The sequence below is a fragment of the Oncorhynchus tshawytscha genome, linkage group LG20 (genome assembly GCF_018296145.1).
Source record: "Oncorhynchus tshawytscha isolate Ot180627B linkage group LG20, Otsh_v2.0, whole genome shotgun sequence".
Taxonomy (NCBI): Eukaryota; Metazoa; Chordata; class Actinopteri; order Salmoniformes; family Salmonidae; genus Oncorhynchus; species Oncorhynchus tshawytscha.
This window is the reverse complement of record NC_056448.1, coordinates 13,350,552-13,367,430: the sequence shown is the minus strand read 5'-3', so window position 1 is coordinate 13,367,430 and position 16,879 is coordinate 13,350,552. Positions and strand designations below refer to the sequence as shown.

Below are 16,879 nucleotides of genomic sequence, written 5' to 3'. Positions count from 1 at the left end.
CTGAATATTTTCCAAAGGCACTATACAGCATAGGCAGAAGCAGGTAGCCCTATTCACCCACTGCGGTCAAGTGCGCAGTCAGCCATCTATGGTCTCAAGTTCTCTGCTAAAACTACAGGCTTAACCTTCTCAGAGTCCTTACCCAAATTGAGACAACAGGCATCTGTCCTTCATGATACAATTTATTTGGCATTTGGTTAGATGTACATCCACCCCAGAAAAATACATAAAAGCCCCCTGCAAAAGAAGCAACAAAAATTTTACAATTTAAAAGCTATGAAATTAAAGAGAATACAATTAAATGTATCAACGGTTGCATTTTACATGTTCTAACTCACTGAACATGTCGATAACAAAATCAACTACAGTTTAAATCCAGCAGTTGGGGATGGAGTAGGGGTTCCAATGCATTTATCCATGTCAACCTGTAGGCAAGCCTCTGAGCTAAGCCTGGGCAAAGATGAGCAGAACTTTGATTAAATGATAAAAATCTGTTGGAAACCGCAGCATGCCTAAAGACTAAAACATGCACTATAGGCCCTAAAACAAGCTGAAAACACACTCAAACCAAATATTGAGATCTGACCCCCAAACACGCATGCACACACCAAAGTTTAAGATTTTTTTTTTTTAACAATTCAAGACATTTTCTTGGATAATCCACAAAAGGATTGTCTATGCTAAAAAAAATAAATGTAATACAAAACTTGAGACTTACCAAAGAGAAGGAAAAAAAATGCTACATACAACCATACATAAAACACATAGTACACACAAAGCTGCAATTCTCAAGATATCTTCAACCATTTCATTGCTGCTGGTGATAGACTAAAGCCATATAGATGGCCATGCTATGCAGATCCTGGCTGGTAAGGGCTTGGACTAAAATGACTCCAAAACCATCATAGGGACCTTTGTGCTTTCATAGGCCTGGCATTGTAGCCTTTAAACTCCTATGACCATTCAACGCCACAGGTGAACAAGCAACAGGGCTCTCACAGGTCTACAGTATATACATCAGGAGTGTAAAGAATGATTGTCATAATGGGGACAAATTGTGGTTTTCCTAGTAGCTTTTTCACTACCGCATTAGACTTTCCTGTCCGTCATCATGAAACAGGAGAAAGGTGGTTGACCACTCAATCCCATATAGGCTACTATTAAAACCTAAACAGGTAAATCCCCAATGTCATGTTATAGTCTGAATCTTAACTACACTGACATGACAATGTACATTGGTAAGAAAAGAAATACAGCAGATCCAATGGCTTCCAAAAATGAGAATTGATGTGTACATAAACCCTCACACATACATACAGACAGTTGAAGACAGAATTAATTTAGTATTCATTGTTATTATCATTTCATGAGAACACTTTTTTAGCTTAAGTTCACTTCTACAAATTTCATGAGGGGGTATAAAACAGTAAGTTACCCTTACACATCCCTAGGAGCTACAACTGAAAAGCTAACCGTCATTCACCATTCATTGACATTCTCTTTCATGAGGTGAAGTCATTGACTAAGGTGGGGGGACCCATCAATGTTCAGATCCCACAACAAGCAAGTCACAGCCTACTTCTTACCCAAGAAAAGGGCACAATACTCAACCTACTTCAATTAGAACTCATAAAATGAAATTCAATACTGTAGCAAGATTATTTGAAAAGTTGTAGCATTTTCACCTCAGAAAACACAGTAATAGCAGTGTGTTAGTTGGAGCTAACACTAACCGTACCTAAATATTTTTGCAAGGTTAAAAAACCTTTTGTAGCAGAACCTTTCATTTTTCTATTCAAATTTGTGCCATCAATCTGGAAGACGTCTTAGCATATCAGATTGATTGGAGAGTGCAGAAATCCCAGTTCGGAGGCAGTGCTTGTGATGGAAAAATAATGCATTTCATTCATGGAGGAGACTTGGAGATCTAGTAGGGAGGGAGAGCAGAAGCACTCAATGCTTCGAGTTGTGTGTGATGCTCTCTAAGTCCAACAAATGACAATCCAAGCTCTGCCTCCAGGATATAAGCAAAAAGACGCAAGCCATCTACCCCCTCCATTATTACCTGGTGTAATGCCTGAGGGAGTACTTACATCAGGGGCAATCTGGAGCATCAAGCTCAAACAACACAATTGAAAAGCTTTGTCCAATGAAAAATAGAAGCAGAAACTCAACCTCCTCGGCCCGGTGTAGTACGGTTAGTTCTCTGTACAGAATAATCAGTCTTCATCAGTCTTCCAGATCCTTCTTCACCTGTAGGAAAGTGGTCTGCTTCACACTATTTTCTCCAAGTTCAAATGACAGACACCGACCGGTTTCAGTTCACCTGTTTAAGAAACATACCAGTCCGATTCTCCTCACCGCTGCACACATCAAGGAGTAGACTGATCCCTCAATCCATCCTGATAGTCTCTACCCTCTAATGCCATTCCAGTCTCTTCTCACCCTCTCCTCTAACTAATGGACCAGTCCGCTCCAGTCCACCCTCCACATGATGGACCCGTCTGACACTGTCCACCTCTCTCAATCTGAGGGTCCAGACCGTAGCAGTTCCCCTCCCCTCATCTCAGTCCTATACCATGGTGCTGAGGGAGGAGCTGCTGCTGCAGTCTGCAGGCATGGAGTCAGGGGCGTGGCCATCAGTAGAGGGGTCAGGCTCCACCAGGAGGGTACTGCTGTCGATGGAGTCCTCCCGCTCCTGGGAGGACATTGGCACAGAGTCTGGCTCAGGGACAAGTGGTGGGGCATCTGTCATGGCATCTACCACATCCCTCATCTGACTTGGGATCATCTGAACTCCATGACGTGCTGTGGAGAGCAGTGAGGACAGGGTTCAGAAACAGCTAGATACTTAACATTATTATTAGATACAATCACAACTGTTCTATCACAGGAAGTGAGTAAATCATGGTAACAACAACACAGGGTGGTCCATAAGTTATTTTAGGCCTACCCAGGTCCATATAGAGAAAGCTGTCGGGGTTGATGGAGGCTTCGTAGGGAGGAGGGGGGTCGTCTGGGTGCTGGATGTCTGGGTATTTGTAGGCAGCGTAGGGTGGGGGAGGTTCCTGGAAATGAAATGCACCTCCCTCTCCATCATCAGAGAGGTGCAGGGGAGTGAGACCAGTGCCAAAAGCATCTGGGCCATAGTCAAAGCCTGGGACTCGCCGCCCAAGGTTGAAATGATGCACTGAAGATAGAGAGAAGGAGACAACATTTCCACTAATTGAAACCAATGTAGACGGATACTCACAAATAAAATGTGAATACACTGAAGTACTGGAGACTAATACAGGCTAGCTAGGAGAGGTGTTCCGGGTTTGTTAAAAAGGCCAAAAAGGGCTGTTTTTTCAAGGGATGGCAGTGAGCTTGGTGACATACGTTGTTCGTATGAGTGTGATAAAATACGCTGCTTACGGTTTCCTCCAATGAGTGTTTCGATGCGCTCGCGTCTGCGTTGCCGGAGCCTGTGCACCATGAACAGCAGCAGAGAGAGGATGAGGAAGGAGGAGACACAGCTGACGATCAGACGCATCCCACTGGCCATGGAGTCAAACAGGTTGCTGCCTTCTGAAAGACAGTGTCCAGATTTTAATACAATTCATACATTTTAATTTTTAAAATAATTTTATACAACCGTTTCTCAACTTTTGTCCTTTTACTTCCATCTTCTGAAACTACAGGGACAAACATTGAGGCACATGACAAGTGAGATGTGTTAAGAGCGCCACCTTGTGGGACATTCAAACACCCATAGTTTCTATTTTTATTTTTTTTAAATAGGGAATTGTGTGAGTGTTTAGGCAGTACCTGGGTCCAGGCAGGTGAACTTGCAGCACTCCTTGGGGTCCTTACCGAAGTGCTTGCAGCCCTCCGGCCGATTACACAGTGCAGCCACACACATCTCTGGCTCGCCGTCGTGACATGTGCAGCTCAGGCACGGGTCTTCCCCCTTAGGCGTGAAGTAGTACCCCTCAGTCACCACCTGGTCCTTTATGTCCACACATGTCTGCCCTGTTAAAGAAAATCAAAGGTTTACAACCAGAACCAAACAAAAACTTCACCTAAACTAACTGAGGATGCTGGACTTCCCAAATTTACATACGCATTACAGCACCCAATATTTTTTATGAAGAATTATGACTCAAAACAACCAGATTTCCACTGAGCATCTACACTTGTTACAATCAAGCTACTTTGATCTCCTGTGAAGCTACATAAGTCATTGGGTTTTAATAAGAGCAGACATACTCCTCTTGCACAGGAAAGGGAACTTCTTGTAGCAGTTCTCGGCATGCCAGCTGTGAAGGCCGCGTTCGTTCATGCTCTTGATCTGAAAGCGCTGCAGCTGGGCACAAAATACGTTGTCCTGGGTCGGAGATGCCTCTCCAAATTTAGTCAGGCCCTCCGGGGGGAGGAATACCTGCATTGACCCTGAAGAGGAACAGAGAAGGGAACAAGATTAACCTAAACCAAATACAGGTTTATTGCTTTGGTTGTTTGAGCATGACAATTAGTGCTCCTTGAGTTCAACTGCTCCCTTTTGCCTATTTTCATTCATATTAACTGCACCCACCTTTATAAGCCACCTCCCAACGACCCTCCAGTGAATGGTTCCGATTGGTTATGACATACTGGTAACCCACCCAGAACCTGAATTGGAGAGAAATTGGATGAAATAATGACTATGGGACAGTAAAGCACCAGCCTTCAGATCAACACTATATCACATCATGTAACCCATCCTTAGCAAACACATACTCACTTGCACTGGTCTCTGCGCTCGCACACTGTCTCGTCGAAATCCACCTCGATCTTGAGGATGAACTGCAGTTCCTCGTTGGTAACGAAAGTTGCCAACGAGCCATTGACTTTCTGGCATGTGTCCACAGCTTGCCAGTAGTTCTCGTTCCTCAGGTATACCTTGTAGCAGCTGGCTGTCTTCTCGTAGTGATGCCACCCACTTGGGCACTTCTCTGTGGAGGGGAAAGGTGCTTTAGCGCTCCTACAGTGTCCAGTAACAAAAGCTTTCCATCTGTTCTTTTAGCAACACTTCCAGTAGTTTAGATACTGTTTTAAAATCTCTCTAGCGCATCTTAGATGAGTACTGAGTGAATGACTGATGGAGGTAGTTAGGTGGGGTCTTACTGTTAAAGCGCATCGGCTGGGCCACGCCGATGACATCTTCCACTTGGTCAAACTCATTGGCAAAGTGAAACGTCTCATCCTTCATGGCTGTAAGGGAGGATCCGAGACAGAGAGATACCAGAGTAAGCAGTGTTTCAATAAAAGGTATGTAGTGGCTACTGGCTGAAGATCATAAAAAAACCTTCTGAAGACAACTTTGTTTGGACTCAAGGAACTTCTTATTAGGGGATGGAGAAACTGCCTTTTTAACCCAGTCACAAGTCATCAACATTAGTTATTTCTCATGACAAGAAATAGTCCAATGTTGACTGCTTTTGCTACAATTGATCAAATAATGTAATTTGCACACAGTCCAGATGAAACAAGATGGCCGTGTTATGGAGGTCAGATGCTGTGTGTGTACCCAATCCTTTCCAGAATTCCTATAATGCAGCTAGCGATCAGCGCTAGTTCAGGAATTAAGTAGCGGAAACAATAGGATTTCCTTCTATCGCTTACTACTGCAATATCTAACCACATTAAAGTTCTACAGCTGCACCATTGAGAGCATCTTGGCTTGCTGCATCACAGCTTGGTATGGCACCTGCACAGTCCTCGATCGCAAGGCGTTACAGAGGGTGGTGCAGACGGCCCAGTACATCACTGGGGCCGAGCTCCCTACCATCCAGGACCTCTATACCAGGATGTGACAAAGGAAGGCCCGGAAAAATTGGCAAAGAGCCCTGCCACCCAAGCCATAGACTGTTCTCTCTGCTACCACACAAAAAGCTGTATCGGAGCACCAAGTCTAGGACCAAAAGTCACCTGAATAGCTTCAACCCCCAAGCCATAAGACTTCTGAACAGTTAATCAAAATGGTTAACCAGACTTAATACCCCTTTTTGCACCAACTCTTACACGGACTAAGCACACTCACTGGACCCTACCCACATTCTCACACTCTCCACATAAACAGAGTAACAGAAGTGTATCTATCCTGATTGCATAGTCACTTTAACCCCTACCTACATGCTCTATTTTTATTTGCAAATTCTTAATCTTTTAAAAACGTGTTTTGCATTGTTGGGAAAGGGCTCGTAAGTAAGCATTTCACAGTAGTCTGCACCTTTTGTATTTAGCGCATGTGACGTAAAAAAAAATAATAATTTGATCTCTCCAAAACTGATCAAAAAAACAAAGCTCTAAATGAAAGATGTTAACAAAACATATGCACGTATGAGTTCGTTGGTTCCCATGACATTTAGAAAGTTGTTTTCTAAGAAATCTAGAGCTGCTCTGACTGCTGTTTCAGATGAGCCTTATAGTATTGTGGGGAATGTAAGAAATCTGTCCTTCACTTTGGAGCATGCAACACAATATAAATGGACATAGAGTATCATGATTGTTAGGGAGGGGGACTAGAGTTCAGGATGAGGTCTAGGTACAGGGTTGAAGAGGTGTTACTCACGGGGGCAGTCCAACTCATCGCTCTTGTCCTCACAAGCAGTCCAGCCGTCACACTGCCAGGACAAGGGGATGCATTGCATCTTCCCACTGAGGCAGGCAAACTGCCCAGGGCTGCAGCGCAGCTCTGAAACACAGCACAGAGGGAGGCTAACATCACACAGTGCCCCCAGTAGTTTTGACATGGCCACTGCAACAGAGCTCCTGGTCTCTCAGTTGAGTACCAACTATAAAAACACGAGTCTATGGAAGATTGAGCATTTCCAGCTTTAAGGATCATTACTTAGACACTTGCCCCTGTCTAGTGATAAATAAGAAATAAGGTTTTCACCATTTATCATAAACATTACATTAATGCAACCGATGCTTAAAATAATGAACATTTTCTGGGAAACAAAATTAATAAAAAGAAAGCATCAAGGGAAAAAAAACACAAAATATTTATTGGAATTCAGTTATGCAGCAATCTCTCTCAAGTATTCTGACAGAGTTCAATTCAGGTCTGGTGGTTAAAATAAAATCAGAGTAGATACTAGCTATTAAACAAGACAAAAATCCTTATAACTAGAAACAAACAGTGGTCATCATTGTGAGTGCTATTGAGAACTGCGCTTAGAAACAAATTATGAGAAACCGGCGAAATGAGGGACACGTATCAGGGCATAACAATTATCTAAAATAGTCCGCGATAAACAAATGTATATAAACATTTTTTTTTTTTAAAGAAGAAGGGGTCATGACAGGCTAAGACAAGACATAAGCCTACTATATACCATTATTTTAGTGTCTAGCCATAAATGTAAGTGCCAAAATAAAAAAATGTATGAGGGATACAAAGTATTTTGAAAGCAGGTGATTCCACACAGGTGTGGTTCCTGAGTTAATTAAGCAATTAACATGCCATCATTCTTAGGGTCATGTATAAGAATGCCCAGTTGCCCATTAAATTTGGCTACAATGGCCAGAAGAGAGGGATCTCAAAGGAGCATAGGGAGTTTAAAGGGTGTGTGTCTCAGTCATCAGATCTCAACCCAATTTAACACTTCTGGGAGATTCTGGAGCATCTGGGACTGTTTTCCAACATCAATTAAACACCAAATTATTGTGGAAGTATGGTGTTGCATCCCTCAAATAGAGTTCCACACTTCAAATCTGTGCCATGGCACGCTGAAATGGTTCTGGTGGCTCAACGCCCTATTAAAGACACTTGTTGGCGTTTCCTTTATTTTGGCAGTTCTGTATATTCCTTAGTAACAGAGAAGCAGAGTTAAGTGGGTCAGCGTCTCGGTGTCATGTGTGATTAACATGAGACGTGCCACAGCATCAGGGGTTCTCCTGTGAGAAGGCCTAGCTTTCTAAAGCAGTTAGAACTCTTCTCACTATGGCCCTGAGCAGATATAGGCCTGGCGTCTAGACAATCACACAGGATACTTTGAAGGTAGTTAAAAATTGTTAAAGGACTTGAACGTATAAATAAAAAAAATAAAAAAACTGTTTAAGAGTAAATATCTGAGTTCAATGGAAAAACAAAGCACTGCTGTGAATGGGAAAATTCAACAGAGGCACAAGCTGAGGATAGAGATGAGTAACCCAAATAGCTGGAGCCTGGCATACCTATACATCCACTGCACTAAGAGGAGATGCTGCTTACCTGACAATAATCTTGCCAGTGCTAGCCGTGGACCTGAAACAAAACAAAAAAGCAATTTCTGATGAACTAACCCTTTGAATCTCAAATTCCAGTTTGGAATGTTCCACCACAAAGGGAAGGGAAAAGTTTGAAGGAAACTGTATGATGACAGAGAAATGACATGTGAAAAAATGTTTTACCGAAAATGTCATTCGTATTTCATGTCGCACTCACTAGATACCATTTCTGAGCAAAGTTCAATGTAACCGAGGAAAGTATGGGTATTTAACGATCTGTTATTTTGATGTTTGAGTTGACCCAAAAGTCACCAGGAGCACCCACTCTTCCAATAAATGTTGAACATTTTTGTTCTGTCTTTTTGAAATAACATCCCATTTACATGAACGCATAGAATGTATCCAAGGTTGGAGCCATACATTGTGTGTGTGTGTGTGTGTGTGTGTATGAATATATAAGAATGTAGCCTAGGCTATTCACAACTAAGCAAGTCGGCCAAATCCACCCGTGTTTGTATTTATTAAAGGCCCCAATTAGCAGCAGCTACTCTTCCTGGGATCCAGCAAGCTTAAGGCAGTTATATATTACATTTCATAACACTTTACCCAATACATTTAGTGTTCCCTCAGGCCACTACTCCACTATCCCATATTTACAATACAACATCCATGTGCACGTGTGTAGAGTGCGTGTCTTCTGTGTGCATCTCAAAGTCCCCGCTGTTCCATAAGGTGTATTTTTATCTTTTTTATATATATTTTTTTACACAATCCGATTCTACTGCTTGCATCAGTTACCTGATGTGGAATAGAGTTCCATGTAGCCATGGCTCTACTGTGCGCCTCCCATAGTCTGTTCTGAACTTGTTATAATCTCTACCCGGCACAGCCAGAAGAGGACTGGCCACCCCTCACAGCCTGGTTCCTCTAGATTTCTTCCTAGGTTTTGGCCTTTCTAGGGAGTTTTTCCCTTGCAACCGTGCTTCTACACCTGCATTGCTTGCTGTTTTAGGCTGGGTTTCTGTACAGCACTTTGTGACATCAGCCGATGTAAGAAGGGCTTTCTAAATACATTAGATTGATTGAAGGGACCTCTGGTGGCAAGTCTTGTTGGGTATAAATGGGTGTCCGAGCTGTGTGCAAGTAGTTTGAAACAGACACCTCGGTGTATTCAGCATGTCAATCTCTCCTCCACTTTGAGCTATGAGAGATGTCCATTCATATTAGTAATGTTAGCTCTCCGTGTACATTTAAGTGCCAGCCGTGCTGCCCTGTTCGGAGCCAATTGTAATTTTCAGAGATCCCTCTGTGGTACCTGACCACACGACTGGTGCAACAAAACTAGAACCTGCCTTGTTGATAATGTTGTTAAAAAGGCAGAGCACCACTTTATTATGGACAGACTTCTCCTGATCTTAGCTACTGTTGTATCAACATATTTTGACCATGACAGTTTACAATTGAGTTACTTCAAGCAGTTTAGTCACCTCAACCTGCTCAAATTCCAAATTATTTATTACAAGATTTAGTTGAGGTTTAGTGGATGATATGTCCCAAATACAATGCTTTTAGTTTTGGAAATATTTAGGACTAACTTATTCCTTGCCACCCATTCTGAAACTAACTGTAGCTCTTTGTTAAGTCTTGCAGTGATTTCACTCACTATAGTAGCTGATGTGTATAGTGTTGAGTCATTCGCATACATAGACACTGGCTTTACTTATTAAAGCCAGTGGCAATTCATTAGTAGATAGAAATAAGGGGCCTAGATAGCTGCCCTGTGGAATTCCTGATTATACCTGGATTATGTTGGAGGCTTCCATTAAAAAGAACACCCTGAGTTCTGTTAGACAGGTAACTCTTTATCCACAATATAGCAGCGGGTGTAAAGCCATAACACAGACTATGATTGATAACGTTGTAAAAGCAGTACTGAAGTCTAACAAAACAGCTCCGACAATCTTTATAAATTTCGCTCAGCCAATCAGTTATTTATGTAAGTGCCATGCTTGTTGAATGTCCTTCACTATCAAGCTCTCACCCAGCCCCCGAATGAAAACCTTGAGGTTAAGTCAATAATAGGTTCTTCCACCACTTGCAGTTTAACAGGTGATGGTTTATGAGGTTAGACAAATACACTACATGGACAAAAGTGTTTGGACACCTGCTCGTGTTTGAACACCTGATATTCCAAAATCATGGGCATTAATATGAAGTTGGTCCCCCCATTTGCTGTTATAACAGCTTCCACTCTTCTGGGAAGGCTTACCACTAGATGTTGGAACATTGCTGCGGGGACATGCTTCCATTCAGCCACAAGAGCATTAGTGAGGTCGGGCACTGAAGATGAGCAATTAAGCCTGGCTCGCAGTAAACGTTAAAATTCATCACAAAGGTGTCCGAAGGGGTTGAGGTCAGGGCTCTGCAGGCCAATCAAGTTCTTCCACACCATCAACAAACCATTTCTGTATGGACCTTACTTTGTGCAAGGGGGCATTGTCATGCTGAAACAGGAAAAGGCCGTCCCCAAACAGTTGCCACAAAGTTGGAAGCACAGAACTGTCTATAATGTCATCGTATGCTGTAGTGTCAAGATTTCCCTGCACTGGAACTAAGGGGCCTAGCCTGAACCATGAAAAACAGCCCCAGACCATTCTTCCTCCTCCATCAAACTTTACAGTTGGCACCGAAACCATCAAAACACATTTCATGAAGCTCCCGATGAACAGGGACAGTTTGGAACTGGGTAGTGAGTTTTGCAACAGGGGACAGACAATGTTTACGCAGTACGCGCTTCAGAACTCAGTGGTCCCATTCTGTGAGCTTGTGTGGCCTACCACTTCGTGGCTGAGCCATTGTTGCTCCTAGATGTTTCCACTTCCCAATAACAGCACTTACAGTTGACCGGGGCAGCTCTAGCAGGGCAGAAATTTGACGAACGGACTTGTTGGAAAAGTGGCATTCTATGACGGTGCCACGTTAAAAGTCTGAGCTCTTCAGTAAGGCCATTCTACTGCTAATGTTGCTCTATGGAGATTGCATGGTGGTGTGCTTGATTTTATACACCGGTCAGCAACAGATGTGGCTGAAATAGCAAATCCACTAATTTGAAGGGTTGTCCACATACTTTTGACCAAAACGAATGTTTCAAGGCAACAATCAACAATAGCTAGTCTAAATTATCTTTAAGTTACTTATTGGGACAATGAAACAATAGCTAACAAAAAACAGCAGATGGCCCAGTCTTGTGTTGCTCCTGCGATATAGCAATCTTAAATTTGCTAGCTGAAATATTTGCTAGCTAAAATGCAGCTTGCGAATTACACTGAACAAAAATAAAAAAGCAACAATTAAGATTTTACTGAGTTACAGTTCATAAGGTAATCAGTCAATTGAAATAAATGCATTAGGCTCTAATCTATGGATTTCACATGACTGGGAATACAGACCCACAACTGTTGGTCACAGATACCTTAAATAAAAAAGGTAGGGGCATGGATAAGAAAACCATTCCGTATCTGATGTGATCACCATCTGCCTCATGTAGCACGACACAGCTCTTTTGCATAGAGTTGATCAGGCTGTTGATCGTAGCCTGTGGAATGTTGTCCCCTCCTCTTCAATGGCTGTGTGAAGTTGCTGGATATTGCCGGGAACTGGAACACACAGTCATGCACGTTGATCCAGAGCATCCCAAACATGCTCAAAGGGTGACATGTCTGGTGAGTATGCAGGCCATGGAAGAACTGGGACATTTTCAGCTTCCAGGAATTGTGTTCAGATCCTTGCAACCTGGGGCTGTACATTATGCTGAAACATGAGGTGACGGTAGTTGGATGAATGGCCCAGAAATGGGCCTCAGGATCTCATCATAGTATCTCTGTGCATTCAACAAACAAAAAAAGATTCATCAGCTGTCCTGTTGGCTGGTCTCAAGACGATTCCGCAGGTGAAGAAGCCAGATGTGGAGGTCCTGGGCTGGCGTGGTTACACGTGGTCTGCGGTTGTGAGGCCAGTTGGACATACAGCCAAATTCTAAAACGACATTGGAGGTGGCTTACGGTAGAAAAACAAACATTCAACTGCACGCTCCCTCAAAACATCTGTGGAATTGTGTTGTGTGACAAACTGACAAATGTGTGGCCTTTTTATCCCCAGCACAAGGTGCACCTGTGTAATGAGCATGCTTTTTAAGCAGCTTTTTTTATATATATGCCACACCTGTTAGGTGGATGGATTATATTGGCAAATGGGAGAAATGCTCACCAACAGGGATGTAAATAAACTTGTGCACAAAATTTGAGAGAAATAAGCTTTTTGTGTGTATGGAACATTTCTGGGATCCTATTTTAGCTCATGAAACCAACACATTACATGTTGCGATTATATTTTTGTTCAGAATTAGCTAGCTAGTAGTGTTGCACGGTATACCGAAACTTCTCTACTTTTCAATACTAGATGATGAAAATGTGTTACTTTCAGTACTTGTGTCAAATGTCTCACAGATCAAGCCCCGTTTATCAGCGCTGTCGACCCATTATTATAGCTCACAGTCCCTACTCCACTTACTCATTGCTAGCTGTAGCCAGTCCTGAGGAACCGCTTCACTCACTGGGAGTCTGGGATGCATCATGTCAGCTCCTCACTCATGCTACACAGAAGTTAACACACTTGAATAATGCGACACGGTGTGTAAAAATGTTGAAACTGTTAATGAAACAATATCCACACAGACTAGAACACTAAAATGCAAACTGATACCGGTAGCTTCCAGCTTTGTATGCCAACTTTCCTTGTTAGCTGGCAGCTAAAATCAATTCACTACCTTAGCACTTTGCGATAATATGCAAACCATAGCACAAAATATGCTGATTGATTTCAAAGCTGACAAAAAAATAATAATCACAATTCGTTCTCTCTCCCTCTCACGTTTCTCCCAAAGATTATCACCGAGCCCCTCTTTGCCTAGAGAAAAACAATTAATTGTCCCAATGGAAGGAAAACTGATTGTCATCTGTAGCCCCATGTAATCAGCCAAAACAAGCTCAATAAGCCAGTGCATGCATGCATTCCTATTGAATATGCATTCAACTGTATTGTGGATAGGCTACATCTTGTTAATCAAGAGATTTACCATTCAAATAAATGACAACCATATTGTTGTCGTTAGATTGTTTTTACCAAAGTCAAATTGATTGTATGCTTGCATAATTGATTAATTAATGCATAAATGGCTGTCTCTGAAAAATGACATAAAAACGAATGTCCAATGTAATAATATTGAACAGGGCCCAGTTTCCCGATAGAGATGGAATTCAGGCTTCCGATTGTTTTAACGATGCCTCGTTCCAACGATGGCCAAAGGCTTAACATGCATTTGCCAAAACACCAAGCAGGGAGAACATTCACTAAGTGTGTCATTGAGGCATACAGTCAATACTGATAGGAACGAAAGAAAGTCAACGCTGCTCTCAGATCAGCTTTATCCATTCAAATCTTACCTTGACATTATAATTATTCCACAATACTGACGATGGGTCTGCTCCTAGAAAGATATTACCACGGCTGCAAATTTTGAGCCGGCTTATTCTAATGCTTAGTTTACCCAATAATAATGCACTAAATAAAGATTTGGCACATCATTACACACGTGTTGTTACACATCATAAAACAGGTAAAAATGACAGAAGGCAGCCTACAATTAGCTAAATAGATCTCAATTGAATGAAAATGAAATTGATTTCAATATTATTGAATTATATATGCTTATGTAACCTTTCTGAATGCAGTCATCTCAGTTCTCATTTGAAGTATATTTTTATCATTTATTTGCAGTGCAGTGACTAACTGAAATGTCAGCTATTTTTTGGTTTTTAAACCAATTATTTGGATTCCCTTTAGTTTGTTATTCTTTCCCCCTGTGAGGCCAATTTCTCTAAAAGTCAGACCTAGCCTGAACTGTGGGATATTGTAGGGAGTTTCCAACATGCCCATATTCGACATAGTTTTGCGCATAAACCGTGGTAATTAACTGTAATGACAATAATCCATTGAGCATCTACTTGTCCAGTCTGTTTTTCTTTTATGACTGCTACTGAAGAGACAATAATGTGCGATTGTGAGAGGATAACAGAGAGCAGCTGTTGCTTCGCCAGGTATCTCTACCTGAAATATACAGTATCAATGTGATAGATAGTTGGTATTCAGCAGTCATACAAGTATGCCTTAGTTACTTTGAAGAACTACAAAATAGTGATTGTCAGACAGCAGCTCTATAGAAATCAGATGACTTGGAATGAAATAAAGTAATCAAATAAAACAAACGTAATATACAAAACTGAAATATTTTATTCATGTAAAGTAATGTAATTAAATGGTTAATAGGTGATAAGCAATAATGGGCAGTCACTACCATCATTGGACTTAATTGTTTTAAACTCAATCGAAACTGAACACGTGATTATTTTTAATAATCGAAACGAACCGATTTAAAAAATAATAATAATAATAATTTTTTTAAAACTAACCGCTCAGCACTATTCGCTTGTTTGTAACAATTGCAAAGTCATTGGCAACTGTCTTTGTAGTCAACTTCTTAAAATGATCGGCGGTCAGAGACAGAAAAACATATTGATTATATGTTTAGCAGAGATCTGTGGTGACCCTTTTTTGGGGAAAGCGTCTACGGACGCGCGTTACTAGTTATTCTACTGGCGGTCGGTAAATAACGAGCGTTTTCATGTGCAACTTTAGAAATTCAACGATGGGTTTGGGAAACAGTTCGGAGATCTAGCGATAATCGGGCCCAGAGCAGTAAAGGTTAGCTAATTTACAACCTGGGTTTGTCTAGATCAAGTGCGATTCAGTGACTAATATGTTTTGCCGTGGTATCGAGTATTGCGATACTAAACCTGTTATCGAAGTCAAAATGCTAGTATGGTGACAAGACTAGTTAATACTAGGTTCTGGAAATAAAGTGCAGCAGCTAAAGCTAACGACGTTAGCTAACTAAAGCTGCTAACTAGTAACGTTAATGCTAAACTTTCATCGGGCTAGCTATAACTTGTAAACGTTCTCTCCAGCAAAGTGTAAACCATACCGACGATGGAACTGCAAAATGGATCTAACTAGTTACAACTCAATATTGATTAATGTCCCCATATAACTAATTTGAAAACAAAATGATTTACGTTGGATAACTACGCAGTAAGTGGGCTAGTGAGCCAACACCGCGCGCTGTTCATCAAAGGCAGCGGCAAAAATTGAGACCAGTGGATAAGCTAGCTAGAAACGCCATTTACACTAGCTAAATTCCCGTAGAATTAGGCCTACCATAGCTCACGGGTATAACGTTACATACATGAGCAAGTTAGCTGACAACCAATTGCATTTCACCGGTCTTACCTGTTCGTGGTGGGTCTGTTAAAGTGAGGACGAAGAGCAAAGAGAGAAGGACGTAACTGCTGCTGTCAGCCTTTGGCAACATTTATCCTCCATTCATAGTAACTCCTCTACTTAGAAATAAAATAAACCGAGATCCAACGTTTGCTTCCGACCTATCAGCGCCAAATATAGTTCCTAGCCATTCAAAAATATGAAAATATATGGTAGATAACGAGCTACATCCTTATTATTAAGCCCTGTTTTTCATTCGGCCTGTCCAACAATGTATTCCAGAACGGAAATAAAACAAGATGGCTCCGTCCTTCCATCACAACAATCCCAAACGGCCACAAAGCCTATCAGCTGGTCGGTTGGAGGCGGAGTTTTCTAAAGTTATTGTCATGCAGTCATTGGTTATTGTATACGAAATGTGTTACGGTCAATGACTGTATATATGAACGTTACAGTAACCTAATTGTGTCCAGAGTGATACAGTATTAATTTTCTATTAATCGGTTTGTTTTGAGTCATTGCAAATAATGCTACACCTTAACCTAATGGACAGCAGCATTTTTCTTTTTTAAAACGTTTATTTTATCAGGGAGTCATACATAGACCAAGGTCTATTTTACAGATGAGCCCTTAACTACATAAAATAGAGACATCAAAGTATAAATATAAATGCCAGCAGAAAGAAAACACGATAATAAAAAACAAACACATCGATCAGTAATAAGGTCCTCAATCAGCTTTCTGAATTGCTAGAGGCACCAGAACATCAAATGTGATAACTTTTTAAAAAGATTGTTCCACAAATAAGGTGCAAGACCAAAGGAATTTCAAGAGTTGGCTATCCCCGATACCAGATGTGGTAACTCGTATGTCTAAAGTTTAGTAATGATGTTGGGTACCGTGGGACTGGTACAGGGATCTATATATGAAAACAGCAATGTACCAACCTACGTGACATCAGAGGCCAACCAACTTTCTGTTAGAAAATGCAGTGATGAGTCCTACAATTACCGCCTTATAAGTATTGTAAACATATTTAGCATGGCTATTAAAATGTAATTGATCATTATGAAAATGGTTGACGCCCGAGTTTCCGATTAGTAATTCCAAATTGGATGATCGTTCAAAAAAAATGTCCCAGTCCGAGCTCATTTTCCCCTCACCAAATTGTCATGAACGCACCATTATGGCGTAAATAAATGGCTCTGCTTTTGAGGAATTAAACGTTCCATTTTGACACAAATTG

The 16,879-nt window shown here is 41.4% G+C and overlaps 1 protein-coding gene across 6 annotated transcripts; it reads right to left on the bottom strand.

Moving 5' to 3' along the window:
• Positions 1 to 166: 166 nt before the first annotated feature.
• On the bottom strand, positions 167 to 15,969 carry dgcr2 (DiGeorge syndrome critical region gene 2). 6 transcript variants are annotated; one of them, XM_024380700.2, is made up of 12 exons: positions 15,643 to 15,968; positions 12,808 to 12,889; positions 8,243 to 8,275; positions 6,596 to 6,718; positions 5,149 to 5,235; positions 4,766 to 4,976; positions 4,577 to 4,653; positions 4,252 to 4,434; positions 3,811 to 4,014; positions 3,418 to 3,570; positions 2,954 to 3,190; positions 167 to 2,808 (listed from the first exon to the last, which is right to left on the bottom strand). In XM_024380700.2, exons 2-12 carry the CDS (start codon positions 12,869 to 12,871, stop codon positions 2,573 to 2,575), a joined length of 1,608 nt encoding a protein of 535 aa, XP_024236468.1. In that variant the 5' UTR covers positions 12,872 to 12,889; positions 15,643 to 15,968; the 3' UTR covers positions 167 to 2,572. The 6 variants fall into 6 exon arrangements, with proteins under 6 accessions (XP_024236468.1, XP_024236467.1, XP_024236470.1 ...); XM_024380699.2 differs by lacking the exon at positions 12,808 to 12,889 and having other exon boundaries at positions 3,418 to 3,567; positions 15,643 to 15,969; XM_024380702.2 differs by lacking the exon at positions 12,808 to 12,889 and having other exon boundaries at positions 3,856 to 4,014; positions 15,643 to 15,969.
• Positions 15,970 to 16,879: the final 910 nt, after the last annotated feature.